At 34.5% G+C, this 12,500-nt stretch overlaps 1 protein-coding gene across 1 annotated transcript in view; it reads right to left on the reverse strand.

Annotated features, from left to right (window-relative positions):
* fryb (furry homolog b (Drosophila)) overlaps window positions 1-12,500 on the reverse strand; it is a 208,516-nt gene that overhangs the window by 96,635 nt on the left and 99,381 nt on the right. The window contains 2 exon segments of the mRNA XM_065004939.1: window positions 10,117-10,288; window positions 11,020-11,106. Of these exon segments, the coding sequence (XP_064861011.1) occupies window positions 10,117-10,288; window positions 11,020-11,106 (259 nt within the window).

Here is a 12,500-nt window from a genome sequence, read left to right on the forward strand (position 1 = left end):
GACCCCGGACCCCAGATAGACATAGACCCCGGACCCCAGATAGACATAGACCCCGGACCCCAGATAGACATGGACCCCAGACCCCAGATAGACCCCGGACCCCAGATAGACATGGACCCCAGATAGACATGGACCCCAGATAGACATAGACCCCAGATAGACATAGACCCCAGATAGACATAGACCCCAGATAGACATGGACCCCAGACCCAAGATAGACATAGACCCCAGATAGACATGGACCCCAGACCCCAGATAGACATAGACACCAGATAGACATGGACCCCAGATAGACATAGACCCCAGATAGACATAGACACCAGACCCCAGATAGACATGGACCCCAGACCCCAGATAGACATGGACCCCATATAGACATGGACCCCAGATAGACATGGACCCCAGATAGACATAGACCCCAGACCCCAGATAGACATGGACCCCAGATAGACATGGACCCCAGATAGACATGGACCCCAGATAGACATGGACCCCAGATAGACATGGACCCCAGACCCCACATAGACATGGACCCCAGACCCCAGATAGACATGGACCCCAGATAGACATGGACCCCAGATAGACATGGACCCCAGACCCCAGATAGACATAGACCCCAGATAGACCTGGACACCAGATAGACATGGACACCAGATAGACATGGACCCCAGATAGACCCCGGACCCCAGATAGACATGGACCCCAGATAGACAGAGACCCCAGATAGACATGGACCCCAGATAGACATGGACCCCAGATAGACAGAGACCCCAGATAGACATAGACCCCAGATAGACATAGACCCCAGATAGACATAGACCCCAGATAGACATGGACCCCAGATAGACATGGACCCCAGATAGACATGGACCCCAGATAGACATGGACCCCGGACCCCAGATAGACATGGACCCCGGACCCCAGATAGACATGGACCCCAGATAGACATGGACCCCAGACCCCAGATAGACATGGACCCCAGACCCCAGATAGACATGGACCCCAGATAGACATGGACCCCAGATAGACATGGACCCCAGATAGACATGGACCCCAGATAGACATAGACCCCAGATAGTCCCCAGACCCCAGATAGACATGGACCCCAGATAGACATGGACCCCAGATAGACATGGACCCCAGATAGACATGGACCCCAGACAGACATGGACCACCAGACCCCAGATAGACATGGACCCCAGATAGACATGGACCCCAGACCCCAGATAGACATGGACCCCAGATAGACATGGACCCCAGATAGACATAGACCCCAGATAGACATGGACCCCGGACCCCAGATAGACATGGACCCTAGACCCCAGATAGACATAGACCCCAGACCCCAGATAGACATGGACCCCAGATAGACATGGACCCCAGATAGACATGGACCCCAGATAGACATGGACCCTAGACCCCAGATAGACATAGACCCCAGATAGACATGGACCCCAGATAGACATGGACCCCAGATAGACATGGACCCCAGATAGACATAGACCCCAGATAGACATGGACCCCAGATAGACATAGACCCCAGATAGACCCCAGATAGACATGGACCCCAGATAGACATGGACCCCAGATAGACATAGACCCCAGATAGGCCTGGACCCCAGATAGACATGGACCCCAGATAGACATAGACCCCAGATAGACATAGACCCCAGATAGACATAGACCCCAGATAGACATGGACCCCAGATAGACATGGACCCCAGATAGACATGGACCCCAGATAGACATAGACCCCAGATAGACATAGACCCCAGATAGACATAGACCCCAGATAGACATGGACCCCAGATAGACATGGACCCCAGATAGACATAGACCCCAGATAGACATAGACCCCAGATAGACATAGACCCCAGATAGACATAGACCCCAGATAGGCCTGGACCCCAGATAGACATAGACCCCAGATAGACATAGACCCCAGATAGGCCTGGACATTGACCTTAGGGGTTTTAATACTGAACATATTTAGGCTTGTCATAACAAAGGTGTTGAATAGTTACTGACAAGACATTTCAGCTTTACATTTTTTATTAATGATGTAAACATTTCTAAAAACATAATTCCACTTTGAAATTATGGGGTATTGTGTGTAGGACAGTGACGAAGAAAACAACATCTCTATTCATTCCATTTTATATTCAGGCTGTAACACAACAAGATGTGGAAAAGGTCAAGAGGTGTGAATACTTTCTGAAGGCCCTGTCGATGCCAATACGATATGTACTGCGATACTCATCATTCTCAAGATTCTATATGTATTGTGATTCTCAAGATTCTATATGTATTGTGATTCTCAAGATTCTATATGTATTGTGATTCTCAAGATTCCAAATGTATTGTGATTCTCAAGATTCTATATGTATTGTGATTCTCAAGATTCTATATGTATTGTGATTCTCAAGATTCTATATGTATTGTGATTCTCAAGATTCTAAATGTATTGTGATTCTCAAGATTCTATATGTATTGTGATTCTCAAGATTCTATATGTATTGTGATTCTCAAGATTCTATATGTATTGTGATTCTCAAGATTCTATATGTATTGTGATTCTCAAGATTCTATATGTATTGTGATTCTCAAGATTCTATATGTATTGTGATTCTCAAGATTCTATATGTGTTGTGAATCTCAAGATTCTATATGTATTGTGATTCTCAAGATTCTATATGTATTGTGATTCTCAAGATTCTAAATATATTGTGATTCTCAAGATTCTATATGTATTGTGATTCTCAAGATTGAATATGTATTGCGATTCTCAAGATTCTATATGTATTGTGATTCTCAAGATTCTATATGTATTGTGATTCTCAAGATTCTATATGTGTTGTGATTCTCAAGATTCTATATGTATTGTGATTCTCAAGATTCTAAATGTATTGTGATTCTCAAGATTCTATATGTATTGTGATTCTCAAGATTCTATATGTATTGTGATTCTCAAGATTCTATATGTATTGTGATTCTCAAGATTCTATATGTGTTGTGATTCTCAAGATTCTATATGTATTGTGATTCTCAAGATTCTATAATTGTGATTCTCAAGATAAATATATTGTGATTCTCAAGATTCTATATGTATTGTGATTCTCAAGATTGAATATGTGATTCTCAAGATTCTATATATTGATTCTCAAGATTCTATATGTATTGTGATTCTCAAGATTCTATATGTTGTGATTCTCAAGATTCTATATGTATTGTGATTCTCAAGATTCTAAATGTATTGTGATTCTCAAGATTCTATATGTATTGTGATTCTCAAGATTCTATATGTATTGTGATTCTCAAGATTCTATATGTATTGTGATTCTCAAGATTCTATATGTATTGTGATTCTCAAGATTCTATATGTATTGTGATTCTCAAGATTCTATATGTATTGTGATTCTCAAGATTCTAAATGTATTGTGATTCTCAAGATTCTAAATGTATTGTGATTCTCAAGATTCTATATGTATTGTGATTCTCAAGATTCTATATGTATTGTGATTCTCAAGATTCTATATGTATTGTGATTCTCAAGTGTGATTCTCAAGATTCTATATGTATTGTGATTCTCAAGATTCTATATTGTGATTCTCAAGATTCTATATGTATTGTGATTCTCAAGATTGAATATGTATTGTGATTCTCAAGATGCTATATGTATTGTGATTCTCAAGATTCTATATGTGTTGTGATTCTCAAGATTCTATATGTATTGTGATTCTCAAGATTCTAAATGTATTGTGATTCTCAAGATTCTATATGTATTGTGATGCTCAAGATTCTATATGTATTGTGATTCTCAAGATTCTATATGTATTGTGATTCTCAAGATTCTATATGTGTTGTGATTCTCAAGATTCTATATGCATTGTGATTCTCAAGATTCTATATGTATTGTGATTCTCAATATTCTAAATGTATTGTGATTCTCAAGATTCTAAATGTATTGTGACTCTCAAGATTCTAAATGTATTGTGATTCTCAAGATTCTATATGTATTGTGATTCTCAAGATTCTATATGTGTTGTGATTCTCAAGATTCTATATGTATTGTGATTCTCAAGATTCTATATGTATTGTGATTCTCAAGATTCTATATGTATTGTGATTCTCAAGATTCTAAATGTATTGTGATTCTCAATATTCTATATGTATTGTGATTCTCAAGATTCTATATGTATTGTGATTCTCAAGATTCTATATGTATTGTGATTCTCAAGATTCTATATGTATTGTGATTCTCAAGATTCTATATGTATTGTGATTCTCAAGATTCTATATGTATTGTGATTTCAAGATTCAAGATTCTCAAGATTCTATATGTATTGTGATTCTCAAGATTCTATAAGATCAAGATTCTATATGTATTGTGATTCTCAAGATTCTATATGTATTGTGATTCTCAAGATTCTATATGTATTGTGATTCTCAAGATTCAAGATTCTCAAGAAATGTATTGTGATTCTCAAGATTCTATATGTATTGTGATTCTCAAGATTCTAAATGTATTGTGATTCTCAAGATTCTATATGTATTGTGATTCTCAAGATTCTATATATGATTTCTCAAGATTCTATATGTATTGTGATTCTCAAGATTCTATATGATTCTATATGTGATTCTCAAGATTCTATATGTATTGTGATTTCAAGATTCTATAAGATTCTCAAGAAATGTATTGTGATTCTCAAGATTCTATATGTATTGTGATTCTCAAGATTCAAGATTCTCAAGATTCTATATGTATTGTGATTCTCTCAAGATTCTATATGTATTGTGATTCTCAAGATTCTATATGTATTGTGATCCTCAAGATTCTATATGTATTGTGATTCTCAAGATTCTATATGTATTGTGATTCTCAAGATTCTAAAATTGACTCTCAAGATTCTAAATGTATTGTGATTCTCAAGATTCTATATATGTAATTCTCAAGATTCTATATGTATTGTGATTCTCAAGATTCTATATGTATTGTGATTCTCAAGATTCTATATGTATTGTGATTCTCAAGATTCTATATGTATTGTGATTTCTCAATGTATTGTGATTCTCAAGATTCTATATGTATTGTGATTCTCAAGATTCTATATGTATTGTGATTCTCAAGATTCTATATGTATTGTGATTCTCAAGATTCTATATGTATTGTGATTCTCAAGATTCTATATGTATTGTGATTCTCAAGATTCTATATGTGTGATTCTCAAGATTCTATATGTATTGTGATTCTCAAGATTCTAAATGTATTGTGATTCTCAAGATTCTATATGTATTGTGATTCTCAAGATTCAATTGTGATCTCAAGATTCTATATGTATTGTGATTCTCAAGATTCTATATGTATTGTGATTCTCAAGATTCTATATGTATTGTGATTCTCAAGATTCTATATGTATTGTGATTCTCAAGATTCTAAATGTATTGTGATTCTCAAGATTCTAAAGATTCTATATGTATTGTGATTCTCAAGATTCTAAATGTATTGTGATTCTCAAGATTCTATATGTATTGTGATTCTCAAGATTCTATATGTATTGTGATTCTCAAGATTCTATATGTATTGTGATTCTCAAGATTCTATATGTATTGTGATTCTCAAGATTCTAAATGTATTGTGATTCTCAAGATTCTAAATGTATTGTGATTCTCAAGATTCTAAATGTATTGTGATCTCTCAAGATTCTATATGTATTGTGATTCTCAAGATTCTATATGTATTGTGATTCTCAAGATTCTATATTCTCAAGATTCTATATGTATTGTGATTCTCAAGATTCTATATGTATTGTGATTCTCAAGATTCTAAATCTATTGTGATTCTCAAGATTCTATGTATTGTGATTCTCAAGATTATTGTGATTCTCAAGATTCTATATGTATTGTGATTCTCAAGATGATTCTCAAGATTCTATATGTATTGTGATTCTCAAGATTCTAAATGTATTGTGATTCTCAAGATTCTATATGTATTGTGATTCTCAAGATTCTATATGTATTGTGATTCTCAAGATTCTATATGTATTGTGATTCTCAAGATCTCAAGATTCTATATGTATTGTGATTCTCAATCAAGATTCTAAATGTATTGTGATTCTCAAGATTCTAAATGTATTGTGATTCTCAAGATTCTATATGTATTGTGATTCTCAAGATTCTATATGTATTGTGATTCTCAAGATTCAAGATTTCTATATGTATTGTGATTCTCAAGATTCTATATGTATTGTGATTCTCAAGATTCTATATGTATTGTGATTCTCAAGATTCTATATGTATTGTGATTCTCAAGATTCTATATGTATTGTGATATTGTGATTCTCAAGATTCTATATGTATTGTGATTCTCAAGATTCTATATGTATTGTGATTCTCAAGATTCTATATGTATTGTGATTCTCAAGATTCTATATGTATTGTGATTCTCAAGATTCTATATGTATTGTGATTCTCAAGATTCTATATGTATTGTGATTCTCAAGATTCTATATGTATTGTGATTCTCAAGATTCTATATGTATTGTGATTCTCAAGATTCTATATGTATTGTGATTCTCAAGATTCTATATGTATTGTGATTCTCAAGATTCTATATGTATTGTGATTCTCAAGATTCTAAATGTATTGTGATTCTCAAGATTCTATATGTATTGTGATTCTCAAGATTCTATATGATTGATTCTCAAGATTCTATATGTATTGTGATTCTCAAGATTCTATATGTATTGTGATTCTCAAGATTCTAATGTATTGTGATTCTCAAGATTCTATATGTATTGTGATTCTCAAGATTCTATATGTATTGTGATTCTCAAGATTCTATATGTATTGTGATTCTCAAGATTCTATATGTATTGTGATTCTCAAGATTCTATATGTATTGTGATTCTCAAGATTCTATATGTATTGTGATTCTCAAGATTCTATATGTGATTCTCAAGATTCTTTCAAGATTCTATATGTATTGTGATTCTCAAGATTCTATATGTATTGTGATTCTCAAGATTCTATATGTATTGTGATTCTCAAGATTCTAAATGTATTGTGATTCTCAAGATTCTATATGTATTGTGATTCTCAAGATTCTATATGTATTGTGATTCTCAAGATTCTATATGTATTGTGATTCTCAAGATTCTATATGTATTGTGATTCTCAAGATTCTATATGTATTGTGATTCTCAAGATTCTATATGTATTGTGATTCTCAAGATTCTAAATGTATTGTGATTCTCAAGATTCTATATGTATTGTGATTCTCAAGATTCTATATGTATGATTCTCAAGATTCTATATGTATTGTGATTCTCAAGATTCTATATGTATTGTGATTCTCAAGATTCTATATGTATTGTGATTCTCAAGATTCTATATGTATTGTGATTCTCAAGATTCTATATGTATTGTGATTCTCAAGATTCTATATGTCTCAAGATTCTATATGTATTGATTCTCAAGATTCTATATGTATTGTGATTCTCAAGATTCTAAATGTATTGTGATTCTCAAGATTCTATATGTATTGTGATTCTCAAGATTCTATATGTATTGTGATTCTCAAGATTCTATATGTATTGTGATTCTCAAGATTCTATATGTATTGTGATTCTCAAGATTCTATATGTATTGTGATTCTCAAGATTCTATATGTATTGTGATTCTCAAGATTCTATATGTATTGTGATTCTCAAGATTCTATATGTATTGTGATTCTCAAGATTCTATATGTATTGTGATTCTCAAGATTCTATATGTGTTGTGATTCTCAAGATTCTATATGTATTGTGATTCTCAAGATTCTAAATGTATTGTGATTCTCAAGATTCTATATGTATTGTGAATCTCAAGATTCTATATGTATTGTGATTCTCAAGATTCTATATGTATTGTGATTCTCAAGATTCTATATGTATTGTGATTCTCAAGATTCTATATGTATTGTGATTTCTCAAGATTCTCAAGATTCTATATGTATTGTGATTCTCAAGATTCTATATGTATTGTGATTCTCAAGATTCTATATGTATTTGATTCTCAAGATTCTAAATGTATTGTGATTCTCAAGATTCTATATGTATGTATTGTGATTCTCAAGATTCTATATGTATTGTGATTCTCAAGATTCTATATGTATTGTGATTCTCAAGATTCTATATGTATTGTGATTCTCAAGATTCTAAATATATTGTGATTCTCAAGATGCTATATGTATTGTGATTCTCAAGATTGAATATGTATTGTGATTCTCAAGATTCTATATGTATTGTGATTCTCAAGATTCTATATGTATTGTGATTCTCAAGATTCTATATGTATTGTGATTCTCAAGATTCTATATGTATTGTGATTCTCAAGATTCTAAATGTATTGTGATTCTCAAGATTCTATATGTATTGTGATTCTCAAGATTCTATATGTATTGTGATTCTCAAGATTCTATATGTATTGTGATTCTCAAGATTCTATATGTGTTGTGATTCTCAAGATTCTATATGTATTGTGATTCTCAAGATTCTATATGTATTGTGATTCTCAAGATTGAATATGTATTGTGATTCTCAAGATTCTATATGTATTGTGATTCTCAAGATTCTATATGTATTGTGATTCTCAAGATTCTATATGTGTTGTGATTCTCAAGATTCTATATGTATTGTGATTCTCAAGATTCTAAATGTATTGTGAATCTCAAGATTCTATATGTATTGTGAATCTCAAGATTCTATATGTATTGTGATTCTCAAGATTCTATATGTATTGTGATTCTCAAGATTCTATATGTATTGTGATTCTCAAGATTCTATATGTATTGTGATTCTCAAGATTCTAAATGTATTGTGAATCTCAAGATTCTAAATGTATTGTGAATCTCAAGATTCTAAATGTATTGTGATTCTCAAGATTCTAAATGTATTGTGACTCTCAAGATTATATATGTATTGTGACTCTCAAGATTCTAAATGTATTGTGATTATCAAGATTCCAAATGTATTGTGATTCTCAAGATTCTATATGTATTGTGATTCTCAAGATTCTATATGTATTGTGATTCTCAAGATTCTATATGTGTTGTGATTCTCAAGAATTGTGATTCTCAAGATTCTAAATGTATTGTGAATCTCAAGATTCTATATGTATTGTGAATCTCAAGATTCTATATGTATTGTGATTCTCAAGATTCTATATGTATTGTGATTCTCAAGATTCTATATGTATTGTGATTCTCAAGATTCTATATGTATTGTGATTCTCAAGATTCTAAATGTATTGTGAATCTCAAGATTCTAAATGTATTGTGAATCTCAAGATTCTAAATGTATTGTGATTCTCAAGATTCTAAATGTATTGTGACTCTCAAGATTATATATGTATTGTGACTCTCAAGATTCTAAATGTATTGTGATTATCAAGATTCCAAATGTATTGTGATTCTCAAGATTCTATATGTATTGTGATTCTCAAGATTCTATATGTATTGTGATTCTCAAGATTCTATATGTATTGTGATTCTCAAGATTCTATATGTATTGTGATTCTCAAGATTCTAAATGTATTGTGATTCTCAAGATTCTATATGTATTGTGATTCTCAAAATTCTATATGTATTGTGATTCTCAAGATTCTATATGTGTTGTGATAGGATACTGTGATTTTATTGTGATTTGATGTTCCAAACATATTGCTCACTACATGTCTGCTGCGAGAGAACATGGGAAAATTGGTTTTGATCCCGACAATAAAAGTTCTGAAAACATGTTGGCTCACTATTTTAAAAAAAGATGGAGAACAAACTATAGGATGAAAAATACCAGAGTTTTGAAGCAGGTACAGCCGACTAGCGCTAGCTAACACTATCTAGCAACAGAAAGAAATAAAACAATATATTATTTTTACAAATTGATACTTGGAGACAAAGTATCGACATAATATCATATAAAATATTATTGCGATATGTAACTGTATCGATCCCCCATCACTAGTGGGAGAGCGTCTCTAGTGCCACTTCATGGGGCAAATACACACACACACACACACACACACACACACACACACACACACACACCCACAAGCTGCACACACACACAAACGCACACACACCTATGAGTTGGGCCTCGTCCTCAGTGAGCGTCTTGCTGAGGTAAGTCTTCTTCTTCTTCAGAGAGTTTCCAGAGGGCAGAGTGGCTCCAGTGTTGGGCATGGGAGGCTCCCCGTCCTTCTGCTGCAGGGCATCAGCTATCACCAGGAAGGCCCTCAGACCTATGTTCATACGCTACGGAGACACAACACACACACACACACACAACACACACGCACACACACACAGTATTAGTATACATTTGAGGCTCCCCAGCCTTCTGCTATAGGCATCAGGTCAGTGGTGTAGTGTAGTTAGCGAGGCTCCGAACAATGAAAACCATTTTTTAAAGGGAAATAGCTATCTACTTGAACTTCTACACATGTTGCCATGAGGCAGAGAAAATGATGCTGTTTTAAAGCTAATCTCAATGCTATTCTACACATTTTGCCAAGAGGGTGAAAGAACATTTTGCCGTTTTGCAGAAATGCAGAAATCGCTCCGCCATTTCCTGTTTGCTAAAATTCAAAAAGTTCACCTAATTTCAGTTTATGTGACAAAACAAGCAAGTAGAGAAGAATTTGACCATCTAAACCACTGTGGAATATTTTTTAAATAACCATTATTATTATATTTTCAAGCTATTTGAAGCTGGTGTACAAAACTGAAAAGTTAATAACAGTAGGCCTAGAAATAGCGTAAATAGAACATATTTACTACCGCTTCTTAGACTTGCTTTCAATGAGAATGACAGATCTATAACTTACATTTCTAAGTGAATTTGGTCAGGTCACCCAAAAACATACATATTGCAGCTTTAAAGCCACTTTCCTGTAATTTAAAAATAAAATAATTGTCCCATGGCTTATGAAATGTCTGGAGTAGAGCTTTAGGGGCCCCGACCTGCTTGCCACTGTGTTTGTTACCTCTGGGTTGAGACTGAACGCTTTCGCAGGCTTCCCGACACACAGCAGGTCAAAGATGATCTCCTTCATGGCAAAATCGAGTCTTTCCTGAAGAGAGAGAGGAGAAGAGGACTAATATTACAGAGTACTGTTAGGAGACAGAGGGGTGTGTGTGTGTGTGTGTGTGTGTGTGTGTGTGTGTGCATAGCCATGGGCCGTTTTAAGGATTTCCACACATGGGGAATTTATTTATACTTGGTCGAAAAATATGCGTATTAGCTTCCTTCTGTACGCCTAATATCTGTACAGCAGACACAGTAGTAGTAGTAGACACAGCAGTAGTATACACAGTAGTAGTAGACACAGTAGTAGTAGACACAGTAGTAGTAGACACAGTAGTAGTAGACACAGTAGTAGTAGACACAGTAGTAGTAGTAGACACAGTAGTAGTAGACACAGTAGTAGTAGACACAGTAGTAGTAGACACAGTAGTAGTAGACACAGTAGTAGTAGTAGACACAGTAGTAGTAGACACAGTAGTAGTAGTAGACACAGTAGTAGTAGACACAGTAGTAGTAGACACAGTAGTAGTAGACACAGTAGTAGTAGTAGACACAGCAGTAGTAGACACAGTAGTAGTAGTAGACACAGTAGTAGTAGACACAGTAGTAGTAGTAGACACAGTAGTAGTAGACACAGTAGTAGTAGACACAGTAGTAGTAGTAGACACAGTAGTAGTAGACACAGTAGTAGTAGACACAGTAGTAGTAGTAGACACAGTAGTAGTAGACACAGTAGTAGTAGACACAGTAGTAGTAGACACAGTAGTAGTAGACACAGTAGTAGTAGTAGACACAGTAGTAGTAGACAGTAGTAGTAGACACAGTAGTAGTAGACACAGTAGTAGTAGACACAGTAGTAGTAGTAGACACAGTAGTAGTAGACACAGTAGTAGTAGTAGACACAGTAGTAGTAGACACAGTAGTAGTAGTAGACACAGTAGTAGTAGACACAGTAGTAGTAGACACAGTAGTAGTAGACACAGTAGTAGTAGACACAGTAGTAGTAGTAGACACAGTAGTAGTAGACACAGTAGTAGTAGACACAGTAGTAGTAGTAGTAGACACAGTAGTAGTAGACACAGTAGTAGTAGACACAGTAGTAGTAGTAGACACAGTAGTAGTAGTAGACACAGTAGTAGTAGTAGACACAGTTATAGTAGTAGACACAGTAGTAGTAGACACAGTAGTAGTAGACACAGTAGTAGTAGTAGACACAGTAGTAGTAGTAGACACAGTAGTAATAGACACAGTAGTAGTAGACACAGTAGTAGTAGACACAGTAGTAGTAGTAGACATAGTAGTAGTAGTAGACACAGTAGTAGTAGACGCAGTAGTAGTAGTAGACACAGTAGTAGTAGACACAGTAGTAGTAGTAGACACAGTAGTAGTAGACACAGTAACCTGTCTGAGTATAAAGAAATGGATGTTGGTGTTGCATCA

Source organism: Oncorhynchus nerka, linkage group LG19 (genome assembly GCF_034236695.1).
Source record: "Oncorhynchus nerka isolate Pitt River linkage group LG19, Oner_Uvic_2.0, whole genome shotgun sequence".
Classification (NCBI taxonomy): domain Eukaryota; kingdom Metazoa; phylum Chordata; class Actinopteri; order Salmoniformes; family Salmonidae; genus Oncorhynchus; species Oncorhynchus nerka.